This window comes from Typopeltis vanoorti, chromosome 23 (genome assembly GCF_054136105.1).
Source record: "Typopeltis vanoorti isolate ZY-2024b chromosome 23, IOZ_Tvanoo_1.0, whole genome shotgun sequence".
NCBI lineage: Eukaryota > Metazoa > Arthropoda > Arachnida > Uropygi > Thelyphonidae > Typopeltis > Typopeltis vanoorti.
Genome location: NC_143571.1, coordinates 7000597 through 7028193, shown reverse-complemented (window position 1 = coordinate 7028193; position 27597 = coordinate 7000597). Strand labels below are relative to the sequence as shown.

The 27597-nt window shown below is 36.4% G+C and overlaps 1 protein-coding gene across 1 annotated transcript in view; it reads right to left on the bottom strand.

The window, feature by feature from the left end:
- The window catches only part of LOC150093598 (tight junction protein 1-like), a 712683-nt gene that overhangs the window by 165971 nt on the left and 519115 nt on the right, over positions 1-27597 (bottom strand). Inside the window, exons 28-30 of the mRNA XM_090413230.1 lie at positions 22757-22873; positions 11136-11230; positions 210-424 (exon numbers count right to left, since the gene is read on the bottom strand). Coding sequence (XP_090269356.1) covers positions 210-424; positions 11136-11230; positions 22757-22873 — 427 coding nt within the window. The remainder of the gene's footprint in view (positions 1-209; positions 425-11135; positions 11231-22756; positions 22874-27597) is intronic.

Below are 27597 nucleotides of genomic sequence, written 5' to 3'. Positions count from 1 at the left end.
ATTTTGGAACTCTGGTATTCCTGGCCTACTAGCAAAGTGCTTTAATAGATACCAAATTTTTATTAAACTGTTCCTATTTGTACTGCTGTTTTCTTTTCTTTTCTTTTTTTTTTAAGTATGATACACTTGTATTGTGCCTCAGAAAATAGTTGTAAACTTATACCATATATTTAAATTATTTAATGATAAGGAATGAAGGATGGATTTACCTATATTTTGGATTGTTATGATAAACTCTTGTTCTATCCAATGTTAAAGTCTTAAGTGGCTGAGCTGTACTTCTTGTAAAACGATAAGGATCATGTACATTTCTTGACCCTTGACTCGGAGAAAGAGGTAAAGTGTGATCTTTCAGTCTATTGTCTCGTGGACTTAGAGAATGGGGTGAAGATTTAGAGTCATTACTATATATATTTTCAGCATTCTAAACAAATAAAAGAAAGTCTTTAAAATTTTTTTTATATAAAATAAGTTGTAAACTATATTACATAATAAACAGTACATGCAACATGAAAATTTCATTAAATATGCTTGATACATAACATGCAGAATTTGGGCAGTCACAAAAACACCAAAACATAAAAACTGATATTGTGAAAATGCATGCTATTAATGCAACTTTTAGCAGAAATAACTTTTAAAAAAGGAATCTTAATCTTACAAAAATAAATTTTTAATATGATTCACCATAGTTAGATATCATAGTGCGTGCGTGCGTGTGTGTGTGTGTGTGTGTGTGTGTGTGTGTGTGTGTGTGTGTGTGTGTGTGTGTGTGTGTGTGTGTGTGTGTGTGCACGTGTGTGTGTGCACACGTGTGTGATTAAGAAGAAATAAGAAACCTATTGATATGTTTCTTGGACAGGAAAAGCTTGTAGTACTTTGAGTAGCTTCCAATAAGTAGGATGATGGTTTGATATTCACCTTAGTTGAGAAATGATATTCATTTATCCCCTAAAGATATTCATACACTTGTATATCCAAAGTGGTATTTGAACTCACAACCAGTTCTTTGGAAAGTGGCAATGCTATCCATGTGGCCAACTAGGCTGATATGGATGATAACCTGCAGTTGCTTGTATGAGGAATGATAGAGGCCTGTTTAGTTAAAACATTGAAAATTTGAAAATAATATCTACAGAAAAGGCAGAACATGGGGTGCTTAAGGGTCAAAGCTGTATAACTGAGAGGAGACCTCCACATAGCCTTTAAAGGAATGCGGAGAACCGACCAGGGCTTCTGACCTAATGTCCAATCCTCACCTTCTCGTGGTGCACCCTGTTGGGTATCTACTTGGATACTGAACGAACGAGGATGGGCTGGCAATTTGGGATTTAGCCGACCAAATTGTATTCTTATTAGATAAACCAAAATAAAAAATGATGGTACAACATGACAAAATTTCATGCCGGCTGGGGCGTCGCCCGGTTAAACAAGGCCCCCGTTGTTTTTGCCAGGGAACCAGGGCGAACAGCGAAAAGTCAGCTACTGGAACAAATCTGAAAACAAACCCCAACTCAACATCACCACAGTTAAAGATTGGTACTATCGACGTAAGAAGCCTGAATGGCAAAGAAATGGAGCTAGCTGAGGAATTAGATAAGTACCAGATCGACATAATAGGGGTGACTGAAACAAAAAAGACCAAAACTGGTGAGATCTTTCTGATCAATAAATACAAAATGTTATATTCAGGCAATGACAATCAAGGAAAAGAAGGAGTAGCCATAGTATTCAACACAAAATATGAGGCTAATCTTCTTGAATGGCAGTCAGTCTCTAGTAGAGTAATGTGGGCAAATATGAGAATGGGGAACTGGACAATGAGACTTATTTGTGCCTATGGTCCCACAGAAGGTTCTACTAAGGTAGAAGTGGAGGAATTTTTTGAGGCTTTAGAAAAAGCAACTGACACAATGAAAAAGGAAAAGTTGGTCCTTGTTGGGGATCTAAATAGCAGAGTAGGAAATGATTGTCAGACATACAAAAATATTTTGGGAAAATTTGGAGAAAAGAGCAAAGCTAATAATAATGGCAAATATCTGTTGGATTTTTGCTCAGGACATGGACTGGTTATTACTAACACTATGTTCCAACATAAAAATGTGCACAAATTCACATGGAGAGAAGAGGCTAGGAATAAGAAAAGTCTCATTGACTATGTTATTGTTGATAGTGATGTTTTCTCTCTGGTGTAGGACACCAGAGTGTACAGAGGATTTGAAATTGGAAGTGATCACTATTTAGTCTTGAGCAGGATAAAATTGAATTTCATATTGAAAAGAATAACATGTAAGAAAGTTTTAAAGCGAATAAAAGTTGAGCAGCTCTCAGATGTGAACTGTAGACTAAAATACACAAAGATTATTGAAGAAAAAATGAGTTTGAGAACAGGAATCAAACCTTGGAGATTCAGTGGCAAACTCTGAAGAAAACATTGATTGATTCTGCCAGAGAGGCATGTGATGAGGTTATCTGCAAGGATAAAAAAATCAGAACTCCCTGGTGGACACAGGAAGTTAAAGAGGCAGTGAAGAAAAAGAAGAAAGCATATCAAAAGTTCTTGTCAAATAAGTCAGCTTACACTCTTAGAGAATACAGAGACAAATGCAAGAATGCTAAACACTGTGTAAAACTAGCTAAACAAAAGTCATCGGAGGACTTTGGCAAGAATATAGAAAATAAATATCAAGAAGGTGGCAAAATATTCTGGAGGTTGTTGAAGAAGCTTAAGAATGGAGGAAAGAGTGCTGTAAAAGGAATTAGAGATGATAAAGGTGACATGAAAATGGGAGAAAAAGATATCCTTGAAGTATGGAGTAATTACTTTGAAAAACTGCTAAATGAAACAAGCAGTGATGACAGCACAGTAGTAAAAAAACACTCATCAGGCATACAGTCTTGTATTATTCATAAGCATTAACAAAATGTGCTTACTTACAGGAATCTTTCATATACACAGTTCAGACAATCGAACAAAACCTCAGTTACATCTTCATCATAGGTTACGATTGTTGCTTGGATGATGTGGAAGTTCTCGCGCTGGGAATTGCCAGACAAGATTAGAGTGATTGTTCCATCAGTACTGCCAAAGTTTCCATTATGACAGCAAGTAGTCGCACTCTCCTAGCATGTCCATGCATCCAAACAGGAGTTCCAATGAAAATGGCCTTGCCTCCACACACACACACACACACACACACACACACACACACACACACACACACACACACACACACACACACACACACTTAGAACTCTGTCCTCCGGGAAGTAAAAAACTTAGAACCCAAAATCAAGAACCTTGCTGGTTCATCTTAGTCCTCTTTTATATCGCCTCTAATCCTTTGTTACTGCATTATAGTTTCCAGGATCACCTGCCAGCATGATGACATCACTTCAGCTCACTCCATTCATGGGCACATATTTTTATATTCGCAAGGCCTTGCGAATGTTTTTTTTTTTTGCTTAGTCATTGTTCTAATCTGGGTTAATCCCCTCTTTTCCATTTACATATAACTCAATGGGAATTAAATTATGTATTTTTAATGCTAAATTATCACATCTATTTTATTACAACATGATTTCTATTTTCTATATGCTTGGAAAGCTCTGTAAAATTGAACTTGAAAAGTTAATTAATTTAATTTATCGCAAGAGATTTTACAAGATAACAGAGTTTTAGGAAGAGGATACAAAGATATTTGGATGCTAGAAGTGGGATATGGTGTGTGCCATAAAAGGCTATAGGCATAAATTCTATAAGAGAAATCTGATCTTCTGGAAATTGAGGTAAAGTAACAGAATGTGTCACCTCTCATAATACTGATTTCACTGGTTCAAGGCAGTAAAGTGAAATATTTCCATTTTGGTAACAATGAAGTTGACTAGATTGTATTTACCTCACTGGAGAATGGCAAGGAGATCATTGTTTGAAGCATTTCCATTCAAGATCTGTATGCCAGATCCACGAAAGACACACTCCCTAGACCTACCCAGTTCCCTTGAAGTTGCAAACTCTGCTACATGGCCAAACAGGCAGGACAAACAAAACATTAGAATTTCTGAACACATGAACTACATCCAGTTTCACCAACACAGCCACTCTGGACTAGCTGATCAACTGCAGGATATGCTGAAGAAAGGCAACCAAAGTTCAAAGGTCAAAAGGCTGATAGGTATTAAATAGATGAATAAAGGGATTAAGCATAATATCTGGAAGAAGAGGATACTGTGTATAATGATAACATTCAATTGAATGAGTATAAAGAAAATGTCAGGAAGGTGGCCTGGTTGGTAAGGACAGCAAAAGTGCAGCATGAGGAGAAATAAGCAAATCAAGTCAAGAAAAACCCTAGAGTTTTTCAGAAGACATGTTTTACCATGTCTGGCCTTTCTGATCACACAATAGATACTCAACACAGAACTAACTGGAAAGATGTCTCTTCCTGACATTACACAAAAACCTGGTGTAAGAAGAAATTTAAAGAAGCTTGTGAAATTCTACTCAAACTAGTATCATATCTGGAAATGTGGTTAAAGTATTGGAGAGATTGGTGAGAACTAGGATACAGAAATGGCTTGACAAAAGCATTCTCTATAGTTGTCAACAAGCATTTGTTAAAGAAGTTCCTGTTTTACTAACTTACTTATGCACTATAACAAGGTGATGATTCTCTTGGATGAGGGAGATGCATATACATTGGTATATGTGGGTGGTCTGACAAGTTCTTGGCCTAACTATGAAAAACCGAATTTATAATTTCAAAATTATCTTTATTTTTCACCATAATCTCCCTTAAGACTAATTTCAGTGATGCTCCAGAGCAATTATCCCATTCCTGTAGTGGTTCTCAGTAAGATCTGCAAAATACCCCTCTACATCTGCAATCACCTCATGATTCAAAGAAAAACGCTGACCAGTGAGGAAGAGTTTTAGTTTTGGGACGAGACAGAAGTCAGAGGGAGCCAAATCTGGGGAATATGGTGGATGTTAGACCAATTCATAGCGCAGATCCCTTAATTTTCCCATTGCCAAAACACCTTTGTGGGCAGGTGCATTATCCTGATGAAAGATGATTTTTTCTTCTGCAAACCAGGTCTTTTCTCACAAATTTTTTTTGTATAGTCTGGTTAAAAGATTTGAATAATATTCCCCGGTTATTGTTTTACCATTTTCAAGGTAATTAATAAACAAAATGCCTTTAGAATCCCAAAACACCGATGCCATGACCTTGTCTTCTTTGGAGCTGAACAACTGGCTTCTGTCCACTGTTTTGACTGCTGTTTGGATTCTTGTGTGTGCTGGTGAATCCAAGTCTCATCCGTAGTAATAAATCGATGCACAAAATCAGTTTTATTCTTATATAAACAGTCAAGCACTGTTTATAGATTTTCATGCAAGTGCGTGTTTGTGCACTTGATCAATGATTTCTGGTGTTGTTACAATTTTCGGACATCCTTCATGTGGATTATTATTATTATTATGGGCGACTCCAAGGAGTCCTTAGACTCATTGAGGGAAACCCTAAACATCATGTCATGACAACTATTTGACATGCACACAGTATCTATCATATGCCTATCATTTGCCTTGAACTCATTCACTGTCACAGCACCCACAACAGACTCAGGCAGCTTATTCCACTCATTCACCACTCTAAAAGTAAAAAACCCAGCTCTAACACGCTTACTAACCACATTCTTGCCCAGTTTCCATGGATGTCCCCTAGTCCTCACACCACCAGTCCTGTTCTCAAAAATATCCTCTGAATTAATCCTATAGAAACCCTACAGCAATTTGAATGTCTCAATCATATCTCCCCTTTTCCGCCTATCAACCAATTTCTGCAACCCACAAATTTTCAATCTGTTTTCATAAGATTCATTCCATAGACCTGCTATCATCTTGGTCACTCGCCTCTGGATCCTCTCAACCTCCTCCCCATCAAGAAGAAACCTAAGTGACCAGATCTGGGCACAGTAATCTAGATGGGGTCTTATCAAGGCTCGATACAGAGGAACAATAACTTGCTTATCTCTGCTCGTCAAAGTATTCTTTAGCATCCAAGTGCTGATTTAGCCACTTTTGCGATGTACCCCCTAAACTTCAACTCCCTATACACCAACACACCCAAGTCCCTGGCCTCATCAATCTCCTGGAGTACAGTTCCACCAATGTGATATACTGCTGTTAATTTTTTAACCCAAAATGCATAACCTTACATTTTTCCACATTAAATTGACATCCATTCTCCTTCTTCAAGGCTGGCACACACCCGTATTTAAACTCAGCAGCCCATTTCTTAATCATCAAAAATGAAGGAGAGAGTGTTCATAAACTTTATGAACTTCAAAAGAATTTCTTTTGGCATTAAACCTTCTTTTACAAAGAATTTTATAACTGCACGATACTCAATTTTATCCATTTCAAGGGATACAGACAACACTTTGGCTTCCGACAGCTGTATAAAAAAAACTACTGATAGAATGACTTGCAATTTCATATCAGTGCTTATGACAGATGTACCAACTTAGAAAAAAAAAAAAAAATCTTGCCGATAGTGTTGCATTTATAGTTGAGGCCAAAAACTTTTCAGACCACCCACGTACTTAGGTTTTGCAAAAGCTTTTGATAAAGTGCCACACGACAAGCTGTTAAATAAATTGAAATGGATGGCATTGGATAACAGACTAGTGAGTTGGATTGGTGACTGGCTCTTCGATATGTATCAGAAAGTTGTATATCCAGCAGGGATATTCAAAAAGATGAAAGTCAACAGAGGTGTGCCACAGAAGTCTGTATTGGGGCCATTGTTATTAGACTTGTATATTAGTGATCCTGGGATGGTTTTAACTAGAGATATGCAACTGCTTGCATATGATGCAAAATTTAGGAGAACAATACAGAGTCAAACAGATGTTGTGGCCTTAAAGGAGGATTTGAATAGATTATGAATGATGTTGCAAAGTGTAGGGATCTGAAATTTCAAGATGGAATGCAAAGTATAAAAGTATATAAAGTAGACTTGGTAGGGAAATTTTGAAAGAGGTATAGATGAGAGATCTGATAGTGGTAGTGGATAAGGATCTAAAGTTCAGAGGACACATTTCACAAGTTTACATCTGATAATAGCAATGATGTTGAGGACCTTGACATGCAGAAATAAAGAGGTTATAGTTCCATTGTATAAGGGTTTGATCAGGCCTCATATGGATTACTGTGCAAAGATTTGGTCACATTGCTTTCATGATGAAGAAGATGCAAAAGGTCCAGAGAAGATTCACAAAGGTGGTAACTGGTCTTTTAATGCAGGGTATGAAGACAGATGGAGAGTATGTAATTTGCAATTTGCAATATGAATAGGAAGAAGATAGGAGATATGATTGAGACATATAAGTTGGTCTCTGATTCCATGGAGGTCTGATAATAATAAAGTTTGGCACAGATACTGATACTATTTTTGTTATCTAGCCCCATGGATGTGAAATTTTGGACACCTTCCTCAGCCACCTTAATAAATAATACAAATGCATTCAATTCACCACTGAAGTTGAAAGAAAACACACTTCCATTTTTGGATACATTTGTCAGACATCTTCTGTTGTGCAGTCTATCTTTCACTTTTGTTTCCTGCAGGCCTACTCATACCAGCCAATACATACGTGAATACTCTTGCTCACACCCAACTCATAAATAGAACCATAAAGATTTGCTTCTGTGAGCAAGTGGTTAAACATGGATTATGAATTATTATTATTATTATTATTACGTGACACCTCTAGGGAGGTCAAAGACTCATCGAGGGGAGGACCTCATCTACAACTCTCTGTCTCCAACACTCAATCCACCAAACACAACGAACCATAATTACTACAACCATCTACCATCCATCACCACCGCCACCACTAGTATTTTCCCAGACAATCGCAAACATCCATGTCCACAGCAGGATTCAAACCCACAGTCTTTTTGCTGGAGAGCAGATACGCTAATCACTTGGCCAACCAGGCTGGCATCAGCAATACTTTCCTAAAAAAAAGCAGCTGCTACAAAAATACTATCAAGAAATCCTTTACAAGACTGAATCTAAAAATACAAATAGATTGCAATAAAATCTTCCCATTCCATTTTCAATCCATCCCATTCCAACAAAAAATACTATACAAACTCAACCTTAATACCACCGTTGACACCTCTTGCTAAATTAAATGACTTATTCAACTCCTCCAAGCATCCCCTTCTTTGCTTGGCCCACTCTAGATTGAATGGATCTGTAACATGTGTATATACATATATATGTAGAAAGTTTTTAACTTGGGTATATTATGTATTCCAGATACCAAGTAATTTTATATAAACTTGGTTTTTAATCCTATTTCCCAAGTAAGCAAACAGACAAGTAAGTCAAGTTTGCGCCTGCAAATAGTGCAAGTCTGAGGCAACTCGTGGTAAAGGTGGATTAAGATCTGATCACTTTCCTTAGTATTTTTCCCCTTAGTGTAAAGCACATCCCCTTGCAGAGATGTATGGTGCTATGCATTAAAGGCAATGGTCACTATCCATACCAGTTTCGACCTTTATTGAGGTCTTGTCAGTGGGAGCCAGACCTAACAATTCATAAGCTCTGCATTACTTCAACCTTAGCATTGTCAGGTCTGGCTCCCATTGACGAGACCTCAATAAAGGTCAAAACCGGCATAGATAGTGACTATTGCCTTTAATGCATAGCACCATACATCTCTGCAAGGGGATGTGCTTTATATTAAGGGAAAAATACTAAGGAAAATTGATCAGAGCTTAATCCACCTTTACCACAAGTTGCCCAGACTTGCAATATGTGCAGGCACAAACTTGACTTACTTGTCTGTTTGCTTACTTGGGAAATAGGATTAAAAACCAAGTTTATATAAAATTACTTGGTATTTGGAACACACACACACACACACACACACACACACACACACACACACACACACACACACACACACACACACACACACACACAGTGTGTGTGTGTGTGTGTTTATGGAGGAATCTTTATGTGGACTTTATTGAGAGAATCTTTATGTGGACTTTTTCAATCGAAGGTGAGTTAGCCGATCTCATACGGAGGTAGCAGGGTTTTTTCTCCTGGAAACTTGGGTTTTTCATCCCGCATACAGACAAATCGGCCCTTCAGAATGCGCAATTTACAGACAAAAAAATACTAGTTGTAGTGGTCGGTAGATGGCGTTGATTGGTAGTAGAGGTTCGGTGTATGGTGGAGACAGTTGTATAGTAGGTGTCCTCCTGCGATGAGTCTTTGGACTCCTTGGAGGTGTCATGATAATAATAATATATGAGTATGTTTCTGATTTCCCCTATATAGGTGAAACCAGAAACACGATTCCTATCCAGAAAAAGAACACTAACAACACCAAATTTAACCACTATGGTAAATTTGACATTTCTGATCACACAGTATTTGACTGGAAAGACATCTCTTCCTTACATCACACAACAACCTGGCATAAGCAGAAATTTAAAGAAGCCTGTGAAATTCTAATCAACTAAACTAATCTCAGCAATACTGATGGCCTAAAAATCTCAAGAATATGGGGGGAACATATTTGATCCATATAACTTTTTGTTCTAACAGATCATTATAATTAGAACTACGGTACTCCAGGATCATAGTCATAATTTGTTAATAACAAACCTCGACCCTTATTTTAAATACAGATAAATGGCTGCCACTATTGCTGGATTATTAAAGGTTTATAAGAATTTGATCTATTGCCATATAAAACAGGACTGCAGCTTTCTTGAAGAGTTTTTTTTCTCACCAGAGGTCAGGCCAGTAGAGTAACAGTTGACCAAATTAGTGATACTTTGGCATTATGTGGAATTGTTAGAATTTATCTGTTGAAAGTTTTTCCACTTGGTTTAGTCCTTTATCCAAGTGTAAGCAACACAGTTTGCAGGTGAAGTATCTTCATAACTGAGCTACTTGCATATAGAGGCTAATGACTTCACATCAACTGCCTTAGTATCCCCTAAAGCTAAGCACATCCCTTTTGGATGTGTATAATGCTATGCATTATGATAAGGGCAACTACCCAGACCAGTTCTGACCTTTATTGAGGTATACTGAAGTATGAGGATACCTTCCAAAAACTCTGAGTGATCTTTAGGATCACTCTAAATCTCAATATTGAACCTTAGTATCTCATTATGGTCTAACCAAGTGGAAAAATTTTCAACACATATCTTGATCCAGAGTATTTTAATAATAAGGTCATTACTTGCATATGGGAAATATATTTTGCATTATTTCAAGCTTGGTATGCCTTCTTGGTCTGGATACCACTGTGAGCTTTTGTGCATTTGTGGAATCTGCTGAAGTGGTCTTGCAGACACCTCACTGGATGCTTTTCCCTTGGATATGAACAGCCCTGCTGAAGTGTCAGAAGAGCTGAGATGTCAGATCACCCAACTCCAAGTGATCCAAAGAATCACCCAAGTTTCTTGAAAGAGGTAACCCTGCACTTAAACAGGTTGATTCTTGGGGAGTAGAGAGGTTCTGTTTGATGGCTGGTTTTTGCCTGTCACGGGGTGGAACCACCACTCAATTTCCTATCCTAGAGTGATTCAGGTCAGGAGTGATGAGTTTAGTAGTGATCATCTAGGGTCACTCAGTGAGATTTAGATTGATTTTGTAGATCACTCAGACACTTTGGAGAGGTATCCCCACACTTCAATATACCTCAATAAAAGTGGTGGTGTAATTCATTACCTGAGAGTATGGTGATCTGTGTGTGTGTGTGTGTGTGTGTGTGTGTGTGTGTGTGTGTGTGTGTGTGTGTGTGTGTGTGTGTGTGTGTGTGTGTGTGAGAGTGGGCCCTCCCATGATGAGTCTCTTGACACCATGGAGGTCTGATGATAACAATAATAATATACAATAACATAGTAGTTCTTTATTAATATTGAATCAATTTATTTTTCTAATTTTTCTCTTTATACTTTTTTACCATCTCTTTCCTCTAACAATAAATAAAACAAAAAACAAAAAAATAATAAAAGAAAAATGAATAAAACTTTTCTCACACCAATAAAACTTATGATTTCAATTTAACATAATTATTAGAATACTAACTATTCTTTGTCCACTTGTAGGACTTGCTGTTACTTGCTTGGTGTTTGCATATTCTGGATTTGTAACTTGACTCGAGTCTTGGCTATCTATCCTACCTGATGGTAATGTATAAATAAAAACAGCATAAATTAATAAAAATTTAAAAAACTTCCAAATTAGTTGCATGCATATTGCATTGCACATAACATTATTATTATTATTATTATTATGACACCTCCAGGGAGTCCAAAGACTCATCGAGGGAGGGCATCTACTCTACAGCTCTCTATCTCCACCACTCACAATCCACCAACACCATCTACCACCACCAGTAGTATTTTCACAGACATATCCCTTTATATAAATGATCTATTTTAGTATGGAAATGATTTAGATTTAATTTTTTATGTGACTTCCAGACACAAAAGCTTGTAAACTCTATAGTATATGGGTGGGCCTAAGGATTTTTTTTCTTATTTTTATTTATTTTTTTAATTTTTTATTTTTGTACCTTTATGTTGTCTGGAAACATTGCAGGTAGAGAGCAAACATAGAATGCAATTCAAGACACTTCTGGCCTCTGATAAGCAGAATGATGGTCTAACACCAGGTGATGAAATTCAACTATGACTTAAAGATAATTACAAGCATCCATGCTCATGGTGGGTCCAATTCCACTAAGGGCATGAGTGGACAATGGAAGTGCTAACCATTCGGCAAAATAAACTGGAGCATTTATAGATTGCTTTTATTGGTACATTTTGAGAAATACATGTATGACAAATTGCACTGTTTTGTATAATTAAAAAAAAATGAAGAAAAAAAATTAAAACAGAGGATTATAAATTCTCTGGAAAGATAGGCATGGTAGAAGTATAATAAATTTAGGTCCAAGTGTAAGCAAACAAAGTTTGCACCTGAAGTATCTACAGGACTGAGGCAACTCATGGTAAAGGTGGACTAAGTGCTCATCATTTGTCTTAATATCTCCCATAATGCAAAGCACATCTCCTTGCAGACATGTATAATGCTATGCATTAAGGGAAGGGTCCCTACCCAAACCAGTTTCGGCCTTTATTGAGGTCTCGTCAGTGGAAGTCAGACCCAGAGGTGGTGATACTAAGGTGGAAGTAATGGAGAAGTTGAAATAAAGGTCAAAACCAGTCTGGGTAGTGGCCTTTCCCTTAATGCATAGCATTATACATGTCCACAGGGTGATGTGTTTTGCATTATGGGAGATACTAAATCAAGTGATGAGAGCTTAGTCCACCTTTACCATGAGTTGCCTCAGTCCTGAAGATACTTCAGGCACAAACTTTGCTTGCTTACACTTGGACAAAGGATTAAACTAAATTTATTATAGTCAAACCAAGTGGGAAAAAACTTCCAACATCGTAGAAGTATATATATGTAAATGAGTTTTTTTACCTTGGGAATAAGGTATATTAGGGTTAACAAGTAATTTTATAAACTTGGTTATTTTACTCCTAATCCCAAGTAAGCAAACAGTTAAGTTTGCACCTGAAACGTAGTTCAAGTCTAAAGGTGGTGCAACACCAGGGCAACTCACTGTAAAGGTGGAGTAAGCTCCGATCACTTTCCTTAGTATTTTCCATAATGTAAAGCACATCTCACTAAGAGATGTATACTGCAATACATTATGGGTGGGGTCCACCCATAATGTTTCAAGTATACTTGCATATATCTTACCAGGAATACTCAGTAGAGAAATACCTCTGTAATTCTCACATTCAGTTTTATTTCCCTTTTTATATATGGGTACTATGACAGCTCTACTCCAATCATCTGGAATTCGTCCCTCTGTCAAGGGCTTCTGAACTATGCAGTGCAACCACTGTAAGACTTTTATACCTCCATACTTGAGCATTTCTGGTCGAATATCATCTACTCCTGCTGCCTTTCCACATTTCAAGCTTTTGATGGCTTTTTCTACTTCAAGTATGGATATGTGACTCGGCATGTTTCATTTAGCAATTTTTTGAAGTAATTATCCTCCATACTTCAAGGATATCTTTTTCTCCTGTTTTCATGTCACCTTTATTATTATTATTCAGGCCTCCATGCAGTCAAAAGACTCATCGTGGGAGGTCCTTCCTAAGAACATAAAGTCTGTCAAGACTCATCGAGGGAAGCCCCCCAAGAAACACAAAGTCTATCATACCACTCCTTAAACTCATTGACCGTTCTCGCTCTCACCACTCCATCAGGCAATGCATTCCACGGTTCAACCACCCTCCATGCAAAGAAACCACTCCTCACCCTTTTGCACACAGTTTCCTTACGTAACTTCCAGGGATGGCCTCTTGTCATCACTCCTTCCCGCTGTTCAACAAGTGAAAGAACTCCCCAGTGTCAGCCCTGTAAACATCTCTCAACAGTTTAAAAATCTCAATCATATCACCTCTCCTTCTTCTATCCACCAAACTCTGCAGTCCACATTCCCTCAGCCGATCCTCATGACCAAAATTGTACAGTCCTGAAATCATCTTTCACAGTTAATTTATCCCCTTCAAATCCTGGGCACAAAATCTGAGAACAATAGTCTAAGTGTAGCCTGATCAGAGACTTATACAACAGAATGATAACCCTTTTATCTCTGCAGGTCAGTGTCCTTCTCATAATTGCAGCAATCCTCTGTGTTACCTTCACTCACTTTGCAATATGTCCCCTAAATTTCAGGTTTCTATCAATCATCAACCCCAGATCTCTTGTCTCCCCTACTTCTTCCAGTATAACTCCTTCCATAGAGAATGCAGCATCTAATCGATGTTTCCCAAACCTCAAGACCTTACATTTTGCTGCATTAAACTTGACACCCCCATTCATTTGCCCATCTATCTAGCTTATTCAAATCCTCTTGCAGGGCTACCACATCTGCACTATTACTAATAATCCTTCCCAGCTTCGCATCATCTGCAAACAACTGAATATCCCCTTGCAATCCACTGGCAATGTCATTGATATAAAGGTTAAACAATATAGGTCCTAGTACTGAGCCCTTTGGGACCCAACTTGTAACCCTCTGCCTCCTTGAAACTGCTCTACCATACACAACTCTCTGATACCTATCAGACAGCCAATCCTGAATCCAGTTGACCAATCTGACATCCAGACCCATGTGCTGCAACTTAAATATCAGCTTATCATGTGGCACCCTGTCAAATACCTTCGCTAAGTCTAAGAAATATAATAAATTTAGTTTAATCCTTTATCCAAGTGTGTGCAAACAAAGTTTGCGCCTGAAAGTATCTTCAGTACTGGGGTAAAGTGGTACAACACCAGGCAACTCCTTGCAAAGGTGGAGCAAGCTACCCATACTCCTATCTCACTTAATGCAAAACACATCTCCTTGCGGATACGTATAATGCATTAAGGGAAGGGCCACTACCCAGACTAGTTTTGACCTTTATTGAGGTCTCTTCAGTGGGAGCCAGGCCCCAAGGGGAGATACCAGGCAGAAGCATTAGCAAGGTCATCTCCTCCTATAGGAGCAGCGTAACGGCATACCACCTTTTTATTAAATTAAAAAGATGGCAATTTCTCTGGATTTAGAGAAAGATGTTGAAAGTTTATTTTTCACTTGGTCAGACTATAATAAATTAAGTTTAATCCTTTATCCAAGTGTGTGCAAACAAAGCTCCGTTTGGCAGCTCCTATAGGAGGAGATGACCTTGCTAATGCTTCTGCCTGGTATCTCCATTTGGGCCTCGCTCCCACTGAAGAGACCTCAATAAAGATCGAAACTAGTCTGGGTAGTGGCCTTTCCCTTAATGCATAACATTATAGTCTGACCAAGTGAAAAATAAAATTTCAATAAATCTAAGAAAATTGCAGTATATGCCTTTCCCTCATCTAATGTTCTTGTAACTTTATTATAAAAGACTAGAGTATTGCTAAAACAAGAGCGCCTGTTCACAAATCCATGTTGACTCTCACAGATAATATTACCCTCATCTGCGCAGTGCTGTATACGGTCCCTCACTACTTTCTCCAAGTTCTTAACAATTACTGATGACACACAACTGGTTGATAATTAGATACTTCCAGTCTGTTACCACCCTTATGCCATAGCAATATCTTACCTTCCTTCCATTCCCTGGGCACCTTTCCCACAGGCAGACTTTCATTGAAAAGCAAGGTTAAAGGCACTGTCAGTTCTCTAGCACATTCTCTCAAAACTCATGGTGAAATACCATCCAGTCCTCCTGTACCTCTAAACCTCGAACCTGCCCCTATCCCTATAGCATTAAAACTGATCGGAGTATTTCATCTAGGATGAAATACTCCGATAAAGTGTTCATTGAACAATTCCACTATGTCCTCTGCATCAGTCGCTCTATTCCCATTTTTACCCCACAATATCATTCTTTCACAGTCGTTTCTCCTCTTACTGGCCACATAGCTAAAACGTTCCCTAGGATTTTCTTTGGATCTTAGGGCCAATCATCTCTCATATTCCAGTTTTGCTTTCCTTACCAAGCTAGTCACTCTTCTGGCCTGTGTCTTATATTCTTCATGCATCTTCTCTTCACCTGTCTCCTTATATCTCTTCCATAGCCTCTTTTTCGCATGCAATTCCTGTTTAATAATGTTTGTCATCCACTTCCAATTCCTCCCTCCATGAAACTTCCCGAAGTTGACGTCTAAGGCTATTATAATCACCTGCTTTATAATTCCACATAAGTTCCCGTCTCTTTAATACTCCTGTACCAAATATTGATAAGCAGTATCCCATAACCATGCTTTCCCCTCCTATCCTGCTGAAAAATGCTGTACCCAGTGACTTCTATTCCTGTTATTATATCCTCTTTTGTCAACCATGTCTCAGTGATCCCAATAATTTTTGGCCAGGCTGATGCTATCTTCGCCACCAATTCCTCTCCCTTATTCCAGATACTCCTGGCATTAGTATAAAGCATATAAATGCCATTGTTTCTATACCCAGCATTATCCCCTATAGACTCCACTGGGCTCAGTGTTACCTGATGTCGCCTCCCTTCTCCCAAGTATCCATTCCCACAAGAGGCCACCCTTGCTGTCATCCTCCCTGGGACACACTGACTCGTTCAGAACAGCAATCTCTCCAGATGCCTATGTCCTTCCTCATTCAAATATAAGCGGTCTCTCACATACAATTCCTCTTTTTCCTCAAACGCACTCCAAGCATCCACGTATACCAGTCCTCTCGTCACACATTCTAGCTATTATGTCATTCAATATTACTGCTCTTCTGCTCAGCTCGTCATTATCATACCTAGGCAACACGCACACTTTTTCCCCTCTCTGTCTTCTTCCGTACAGCCTCAAGCAAAAATCTCATATCTCTTGCTGCCCGACTTACATTACCACTCAAGTCATTTGTTCCTACCATCACAATCATCTCATCCACCCTTTCACCTCTCTTAATTGCCATAGCCACCCTTTCTATTGTTCCTCCTGGCAAACACTCCTCGTGCATCCTATCTTGAACACCACGGATCATTGAGTCGCCATACATTATACCTCTTACCATTCCCTCTCTCCTACTGTTTCCATTCTCTCCTCTTCTTTCATTCCCATAGGTCTCTCTCATTCCCTCTCCTCTACTGCTATTCTCTCTTCTAGCATTCTCATACTACTGTTTCCATTCTCTCCTCTTCTAGCACTCCTATCCATCTCTCTCTCTCATTCCCTCTCTCTTACTGTATCCATTTTCTCCACTTCTAGCACTTCCATATCCGTCTCTCATACTGTTTCCATCCTCTTGTCTTCTAGCATTCCCATTCCTCTCTCTCTCATTCCATCTCTCCTACCGTTTCCATTCTCTCCTCTTCTAGCACTTCCATATCTCTCTCTCTCATTCCATCTCTCCTACTGTTTCCATCCTCTCGTCTGCTAGCATTCCCATACCTCTCTCTCGTTTCCTCTCTTCTACTGTTTCCATTCTCTCCTCGTCTAACACTCCCAAAATTCTCTCTCTCCCCTACTCTGATTCACCTTGCATTTATCTCTTCCATTCTCCTAATCTTATCTTTCATACTTCTGCTCTCATTCACAAGACATTCCACCTCCTCTTTCAGCTCATCTATCTCCCTCTGCAGGTCAGTCACTCTTAATCTAAATTCACTCTCCCAAACAAAACCATCTCCTAAACTTTCACAGTCACTCACACCTTTCACACTATCAACTATTATTTTCTCATTCATATATATATTTTTTTCATTCTCTCCTATCACACTATTTGTCTTCCTACATTCATTCTCCGTTCCTGGAGCAACAAAGTCAGATATTGATATTTCTAATGCACTTATTTCCTCCAACTGCCTGCATTTTGCGCACGTACACTCTCCGCTGTTTTTCATAAGCCACATATCCAATTCCCAAGACGCATACATGCCGCAAGTACTGCATGCCACAAAGTCCCTTATGATATTTCTTATAATAGAGTTCTTAAATGGCGGAGGACTTGGCGATACGCCACTATATCATCTCTAATTCCTTTTACAGCACTCCTTCCTCCATTTCTGAGCTACTTGAACAACCTTCAGAATATCTTGTCACCTTCTTGATATTTATTTTCTATGTTCTTACCAAAATCCTCCCGTGAGTTTTGTTTAGCTAGTTTTACACCGTGTTTAGCTTTCTTACATTTGTCTCTATATTCTCTAAGAGCACAAGCTGACTTATTTGCTAGGAACTTTTGATATACTTACTTCTTTTCTTTCACTGCCTCTTTAACTTCCTGTGTCCACCATGGAGTTCTGATTTTGCTATCCTTATAGACAACCTCACCATATATCTCTCTCACTGAATCAATGAGTGTTTTCTTCAGGGCTTGCCACTGAATCTCCAAGGTTTGGCTCCTTTTCTCAAACTCTTTCATTTTTTTTTCAATAATCTTTGTGTATTTTACTCTACAGTTCACATCTGAGAGCTGCTCAACTTTTATTCACTTTAAAACTTTCTTTCATGTTCCTATTGTCAATATGACATTTGATTTTATCCTGCTCAAGGCTAAATGGTGATCACTTCCAATTTCAAATCCTCTGTACACTCTGGTGTCCTGCACTAGGGAGAAAACATCACTATCAACAATAACATAGTCAATGAGACTTATCTTATTCCTTTCTGCACATTTTTATGTTGGAACCTGGTATTAGTAATAACCAGTCCATGTCCTGAGCAGAAATCCAACAGATTTTTGCCATTATTATTAGCTTTGCTGCTCTTTTCTCCACATTTTCCCAAAATATTTTTGTATGTCTGACAATCATTTCCTGCTCTGATATTTAGATCTCCAACAAGGACCAACTTTTCCTTTTTCATCGTGTCAGTTGCTTAAAGCTTCAAAATATTCCTCCACTTTTACCTTAGTAGAACCATCTGTGGGATCATAAGTCACAGTGTCCAGTTCCTCATTCTCATATTTGCACCCATCACTCTACTTGAGACTGCCTGCCATTCAAGTAGATTAGCATCATATTTAGTGTCGGATACTATGGCTACTCCTTCTTTTCCTTGATTGTTATTGCCTGAAATAACTCCATCGCTTTCAAACTCTACACCTTTGTTTCTGATAATACTCTGACATTCATATACAGACATAATAAGCTACCTACATGTTCTTTTGTAGTCTGCATGACATGGTTGGACAACTTGCAGATCTCTGTTCTTCTGGAGTGCAGGCATCTTTGCACACATCTGATAAGTCCAAACCAGATGAAAACAAAGTCAAAATTGTTCTCTCCTCATAATCATTTCCATGATAATGCTCATTCCTGTCATTAACACAGTTACATAACATTATTGCACTTGCACATGTATTCTCACCATTCCTCTCATTATAATTTAGTTTCCCTAACTCTCTCTGTGTTAGGTCTCATACCAGTTATTGTCTAATCTTTAGAGGTACCCGTGGCATGCCTATAAACAATAAATTACACAATAACCACGGTATTTAACTTTAATGAAATGAAAGTACATATATTTCATACTGAAAATAACAGTACATCATCAGTGTGTAGAAACAATCAAATCAAAGGAACGAGAATATACAGCCTTTTCAAAGAAAGTTTATTAATATTAATTTTTAGCACGTGGCAACAGTTTTTAATTGATAAACCACTGACTGCTGTATGTACCTTGTATTCCTGTTCCTTTGATTTGCTTGTTTCTACACACTGATGATGAACTGTTATTTTCAGCACGAAATATCTGTACTTTCATTTCATTAAAGTTAATTACTGTGGTTATCGTGTAATTTATTGTTTATACCAGTTATTGGTTTTTCAATGCTCCTGATACCAAATGCATTCAAGTGTTTACTGTCCCTCTTATATGAATCTAATCTTCCCTCAAAATGTTATAGACATCACTCTTCTTACAATATTAGTATTGTGAGAAGAGTGATGACAAAACAATGAAACACTAAAAAGTAGGCTTTGAAAGCAATGGCAATGGTGAAGAAGGTGAAACAGGACAACCAAAAGAAGTTAATTGAATAGTCCAAAAAAAATCTGAGAGAATTTTATGTAGGAAGTAAAAGGTAGAATGACCATGGAGAGTCAAGTCAACTATCCAAACAGCCACATGGGTAAAATATATCAAAATATATGCTCTGAATTCATATTATTCTCCAATGTTTATTAACTTCAATGGACACTTCACATCCACATAATTATGGACATATATAAATCACAAGGCTGGTACTATGGTTAATCTAATTGAATGAATATTGTAAAAAAAAAAAAAGTGTCAGATACACAAGAAGTAACTGAGTAGGTAAATGTTCACTCTGATAAGATACATATTCCGGATAGCCCTATTAGCTCTTTGAAAGGCAGAGAGGAATTGAGTAAAAGAAAAGAGATAGATAATTTAGAAGTATTAAATATGTTTGAAGTACTTAACTCAACAATGGATGGATGGGATATAGAGACAGGTATAGAGGGAATGTGTAGAGCACTGGCCTGATTACTCAACTTAAGTCTCATAACATGCATGGGAGTGAAAACATGAAACAAGAGTAGGCAAAATAGGAAGGAGAAGTGCAAAACAGAGAGAGAGAGAGAGAGAGAGAGAGAGAGAGAGAGAGAGAGAGAGAGAGAGATTTATTATAGAAAACAGACTGAAGAGAGAAATGATGTTCATGAAATAATCCAGAAGTACGACTGGTCTTCCATATATCTCCCTTATATCTTATAGAAATATAATATGAGGAGGAAAGAATGACAACAGAACATCCCAGTGAGGGAATATGTCTTACTTTTTAATATCAGCAATGATGTCTGCACTTTCTATAACTGAAAGTAGAATATCAGTTATAGAAAGAGGATTTGTAATATACCTGTGTGGTTTGAAATGTTGTCAGCCTCAACCATAAATGGCAACACTATTGGAAAGATTTTTATTATCCTAAGTTGGTACATCTGTCATAAGCATCGATGTGAAATTGCAAGTCATTCTATCAAGTAGAATTTTTTTTTTTACAGCTGTCGGAAGCCAAAATGCTGTCAGTATCCCTTGAAATGGATAAAATTGAGTATTGTGCAGTTATAAAATTCTTTATAAAAGAAGCCTAAAGAAATTCATTCGAAGTTCATAAAAGTTTATGGGCACTCTTTGCCTTCATTTTCAACAATTAAGAAATGGGCTGCCGAGTTTAAACGTGGTTGTACCAGCCTTGAAGATGATCCACGTTAAGGACGTCCAAAAAGTGTAACACCACCAGAAATCATTGATCAGTGCAAGATATGGTATGGGATGACCAGTGAGTCAAGGTGTGTGAAATTGCTGAGATTATAGGCATTTCAAAAGAATGTGTAGGATACATTTTGCATGAAGAAATGCAAATGAAAAAGCTTGTGCAAGATGGATACAGTGCTTGCTCACAGCAGATCAAAAATGCACTTGCATGAAATCTCTGAACAGTGCTTAGAGCATTTTAACAAGAATAAAACTGATTTTGTGCATCTATTTATTACTATGGATGAGACTTGGATTCACTAGTACACACTAGAATCCAAACAGCAGTCAAAACAGTGGACTGAGGCTGGTTGTTCAGCGCCAAATAATTAAAGGTATTTTGGGATGATAAAGGCATTTTCTTTATTAATTATCTTGAAAAGAGTAAAACAATAACCGGGGAATATTATTATGATCTTTTATCCAGACTAGATGAAAAAATTTGTAACAAAAGACCCGTTTGCAGAAGAAAAAAAAATCATCTTTCATCAGGACAATGCACCTGCCCACAAAGGTGTTTTGGCAATGAAAAAATTAGGAGATCTGCAGTATGAATTGTTGGAACATCCACCCTATTCCCCAGATTTGGCTCCCTCTGACTTCTATCTCTTCGCAAAACTAAAAATCTTCCTCGCTAGTCAGTGTTTTTTTTTTTTCTAATCAAGAGGTGATTGCAGCTGTAGAGGGTTATTTTGCAGATCTTACTGAGAACCACTACAGGGACAGGATAATGGTACTGGAGCATCGCCGGAATAAATGTATTAGTCTTAAGGAAGATTATGTTGAAAAATAAAAATAATTTTAAAATTATAAATTCATTTTTTCACTGTAATGCCAAGAACTTTTCAGACCACCCATGTATATGTACTGTCTGACCACAGAAAGAGAACCCCTCAACACATATGTGCACGGCAGAAGAAGGCGAATCCATTCCAATAATAGGGTAATCAATGATGAGTGTTTATTATTATAATACATCGGAAAATTAGCTTTTCTTTTATGAAAATTCTAGTTTTTAAAGTGGGAACTATTTTGCTTGTACAACAGTTGGAAAATTTTACATATAAAGTATGTGATTTCACGCGTTGGCAAGAAATTTGTATATCGCCTTATTTCTTTTTCTCCTTCAACAAGAATTGATTCTTCTTGGCACTGTGCCAGCCAGAGTTCTCACATGTGTGGTCAGATAGTATGTGTGAAATATAAAACAGGGACCAATTGTTGAATTTGACTTATATAATAATCCATTTCACAGAATTTTAAACATTTATTTACTGTGACATTCAAGTATAATAAAGATTTGTATATCGCTTTATTCCTTTTTCTCCTTCTTCTTGGCACTGTGCCAGCCAGAGTTCTTACATGTGTGGTCAGATAGTATGTGTGAAATATAAAACAACCAATTGTTGAATTTGACTTATATAATAATCAATTTCACAGAATTTTAAACATTTATTTACCGTGACATTCAAGTATAATAAAGACTTATGCATCACATCACATCTCTGGTATCTTTATTAGAACATGAACCTGAACATAAAGCAAAGTTTAGAAATTATAATAACTAGATGACTGCATTTACAATAACCAGTTAGAACTTATCCTTCATTCATCATATGACAATGAATTTAGGTTTGAACTTTAAAAAAATAATTTAAGTAACCATAGGAAGTTGGAGAACCACTGATATTAATTATATTGTAACTATTTCTTTTAAGGTTACACAGTGATCAGCATTCATATTTATGAATTTAGGGACACAAAACACACGTGTTGAAGAGATTATTTTACTGATAAATATTTTATTATTAATCAGTAAAATAATGTTTTCAACACATGTGTTTTGTGTCCCTAAATTCATAAATATGAATATTGTAACTACATTAAAATTAGCATACCTGTGGTATTAAAGAGGTTCTCATGTGCACTATGTGTACGTGCAGGTTTGCTAGTACGATCTATTCTAGGTGGTGGTTCATATTCAACAGGGGGAACAGGTTTTGATAAATATGCCTCTATTGAAAAACGAAAAAAAAAAAAAAAATTAACCATATCATAAGTAACTTTGCTCTATCCATTTAAACAATGAAGAATTTTAAAAGTGAACAGAAATCTTTTCTTCAAAACAATATCATATATTAAATAAAAAATTAACAAACTTTTGAATCTATACATTTCATAAATTAACAATTCTGAGTCAACAGCTGTGCTTATAATTTTTAAATTCTCACTCTTGTATTTTGATTTGTGTGAAAAAAAAAAAAAAAAAAAAAAAAAAAAAACATTTGCCCACTCAAATATTAATGTACAGTACAAATGTAAAATATTAATGTCCCTTCACAAGAGTGCCAAAGCAGTCCAAATAAAAATTCAGCATACAATCAATGGCTCAGGTCAAAAAATTGCCAACTTCTCACTCACCATACACTGCAGTATGTCACAACTGCAAAGAACTTAACTCTTCTGAGTTTCCTGAAGGATATCAGAAGAAAACATCAATAGTCTTAATTGTAATAATCCCCTGGTCCACAATCGCTCCAATTTGCAAAAAAACTTGCAAAAACTATCCAGTATTGCCCATCTCACATCTATCACAAGTCTATATCTGCTTGTTTCTATAAACAGATAGAAAAGTCTGCCATCAAATTATCTATGACCCTGACCTTAATACACATGAAACTAATGGAGATCATTAACAGACAACTTCTTCCCTACCTGGAAACTTATCAATTAATTGCTGATCACCAATATGGATTCCACCCCTCTCACTACACAACAGATTCCTAGCTAACTTTTCTTAGCTTTGAACAAAAGTCATACATTTGTATTTGGAGAATTGGTGATTATTATTATTATTATTATTATTCGTGACACACCTCCAAGGAGTCCGAAGACTCATCGCGGGAGGACACCTATTGTACAACTCTTGATTGCTCTTGTTATTTCCATAACATTTGATTGAGTTTGGTATCAAAGCCCTCTTACCAAGCTACTATCTCATGGTCTCCCAGCTTTTCAATTGAAAGTGAATTAGCTAGTCTCATATGAATGGGAAAATGTTTTTCATTCCAGAAACTCAGATTTTTCTTCCTGCAAAACAGACAAACTGGCCAAAAAAACACATGACTTAACAGATATAATAAAACAATCTTTGTGGCCTTAGTTATTTCAGTCATAACTCCAAATAACCAATGGCTCTCCCAGCCCTTTGTGCTGGAATTGCTAAATGGTCTCTTCTCATCAGATTTTTCTGCCAGTGCCAAGATCTGTGAACTTTTATTCATGCTTTTCCTCCTATACTTGGTGTGAGCCTTCTCTCACCAAACCTTAAATCTTATCAATAGTTTTGCTACGATAGTAAAATCCAATCCAATCCTCTTCTTCAATCAAAAAGCTTCAGTGCTCAAATAATCCAAACTTCAAGATTTTCTATTATAAATGTATTAAACACTGATCTCACCATTCTCTAGTGGGGTGAATATAAATTAGTATTTCCAGAGCTTGATATTCTTTTACATTTAAAACATTACTTCTCTTTTTTTACAATTCCTGCTGTTCCTAATTACAATTCCTGTAATCAGTATTCCAAAATCATCCTGACCTTAGAATACTTTTTCATATTTGGAGTGACATACCAAATGTGAAATCACAAAATCTCCTTAATAATTCCCACAGATTCTCTATCTCTAATCACTTTCTCACAGATGCTCTGTTTCTGAATTATGTTTTATAGGTATTTTCATGGGCATTGCTTCATCAAACTAGCCATCATCATTTCTCTGATCATATAAGAATAGGAGAAGCTGCTCATATATATATATATATATATATATATATATATATATATATATATATATATATATATATATATATATAATAAATTTTGCTAAAATTATAAAGAGGTCATATGCATATGATATCACAATATTAAAAATCTATTAAAACTGTCAAAAGTTTTTATTTAATAAATAAAAACTTTGATAAAACTTTTTTATTTATTTATTAAAAAAAAAGAGTCAAGAAAGGAGATCTACAAACTAAACATCTCAACAGCTAATAAAACACTTTCTTTTATACTCTAGGGATAAAAGATTCATGTTAATTTATTTAACTAAGTAGTCATAACTTATTTTGAGATCGCATATTGCTGGATAAGAAACGTATATTTAGCTTCTTTAGCTTCATTTGGTCTTTCAGATGAGTGTTCATCATTTGAGATCTCAAGCACACCTTAATTTGAACCATTTGTGAAAACATTGTTTCACAACAGTAGGCTGTGTCAAAACAAGACAGCATACACTGAGTATGTTGATGCACTTTTGGATACTCGACTGCTGCATTTTTCAATATTTCAGTGGGATTTGTTACTGTCAAAGAGAGAGATTTCAGAATATTCTCTTCTGAGAGGTCAATCAACTGCATTTAAATCTTCTGGTGCACTAGAGACATCAACTAGATGTGGCTGGAAAGCGAGTTTTAGTGTGAGATCATGTTTCTCAAAATCTTTGAACCTGTCACTGTATTCTTTGATCAATGAGTCTAAGACACTGTTATATTCATTAATATCACAGTTTCTTAAGGTTTTATTAGTACATCATTCTTCAACTACCTTGGCAGTTCAGGAAAATGTTTGGCTGAAATTACAGGTTTAGAAAGAAGAGTTTTGAAAAAAAAAAATCAATTGCTTCCTAAATGCTAGAATATCTTGCCACATTTTATATATTTAGTTTTGCCTTGTAGGCAAACATTTAGCTGGTTTTATTTGGATGTTAAGTCACATAAAAATGCAGAATTTCTGCAGAAATCCTCTTTAGAAAATTCAGAGGGTTTATTTTGTTCCATGCAAAAATTTGTCATTTGTTTTTGTAGTGCTAAAACGTTTTCTAGAACATTTTCCTGTGACAATCACCATAGAGTGATAGGGAAGATTCACACTTAATGTTTCCTCATCAATTTGAAGCACATTGTGAAAATGATGACGCCTTGAAGAATTTGCTCAGATATAGTTAGCAGTATCAATATCTTTCCTTAATGTGTCTTTTAAAACAATATATTTGGCACAAAGATTCTGTTGATGTAAAATACAATGAAATGAAATCAAGTTATTGGAAGTTTGTTTTTCATTTTGTAGCAATACAACAAATTCTTCATGTTTTCCTCTCACAGAAGGAGTACCATCTGTGCAAGCATTTACTAAATTATGCAAATTAAGTTTTGCTTCCCGACATTTATCTTTAAAAATAATGTAAATTTCACATTAATTTGGCTACTCTCATGTTCTCCCAAAGAGAGTAGCCAAAGTTAGTAGCTCCTCATAACATTGAAAATCTGAAGTTATAATGTGAATATAAAATAAAACTTGTGTCAAGTCAGTAATATCAGTGGACTCATCTAGAATCTAGAGCAATCAAAAAATAAGTATTTTTTGAAGCTGTTCAGTGATAACAGCTAATTCATGTGGTCAGTTGATTATGATTCTTCATGAAAGAAGTTTTATTTTATATTCACATTATAACTTCAGATTTTCAATGTTATGAGGAGCTACTAACTTTGGCTACTCTCTTTGGGAGAACATGAGAGTAGCCAAATTAATGTGAAATTTACATTATTTATTAACTTTATCTTCCAGACACGTTACAACTTTGACAATGCAGTATTTTATGATTTCCACATCACTATATATATATATGGCTTACCTTTTCTCCTGAGTATACATGCCACTTTATATGTTGCTTTGGTAATTTCATTACCTCGTGTTGCCACTTGAAATAAATGTTATTTCTTTGAAGCTTCATATTTATAACTATAGATTTTCTTAGTTCTGTTCCCAGTTTTCATATTTGTGGTCCTTATGTGTACCATAATGCCAGTTATTAGTCTATCTTTTCACTGTTATTGCAAAGTAAACACACCATTTTATCTTTGATTGTAAGAATGTAGTACTGCAACTCACCATCATTAAATACTCTATATTCCTCCTTAATTGTTCTTTTCTTTGTATTTGATATATTTGCAAATAAAACTTTTAAAAATGAATAAACAAATTAAACAAATAGCTTGTTTATAACAAGCTTTTTGTTTAACTTGTTATAAACTGACAATATACACGACAGCACCACATGCAAAACTAAACTGTTTTTTTTGTTTGTTTTGTTCAAATCAAGCTGTTGTTGTGCCAAGCATTGTTATGCTCGTAGCAGCATCTAGTGAAAAATTAATATAACACATTAAGGATTCCTTCTTTCTTCTTAACCACTTGTGCACATATATAGCATGGTTTGTGTTATAGTGAATATCTTGTGTGTATAGTTGATATATATATATATATATCAGGGGCATATATTCCAGGTGTGCGCGATGCACACCCACAGAATAGCAGTATCACGTATATTATATTTTTACATTTATTCCTGTTAAAGACTTGAGTATTAGAGTTTAGAACTCGCCATTTTAAGTAGTGAACATATGACGGTTGTTGATTTTCTTCTCGGTAGAATGTGTTAATCAAATATGAGAAACTCTGGTTTTGTAGTGTAGCTGCTAGATTAACTAGCAGAGACATGATTAAAGTTATTAAATTGCGGATTATACTGTATTTAAGAACAGCAGCACAGGTAAGTGGACTGTAATTGCCGCTAGAATCGCCATTGTTAGCACATCTATTTCAGATCCATATACTTGCAGGATTTACTTGCGTTTATACACAAATCGTTAATGATGAACGATTTGTGTATAAACG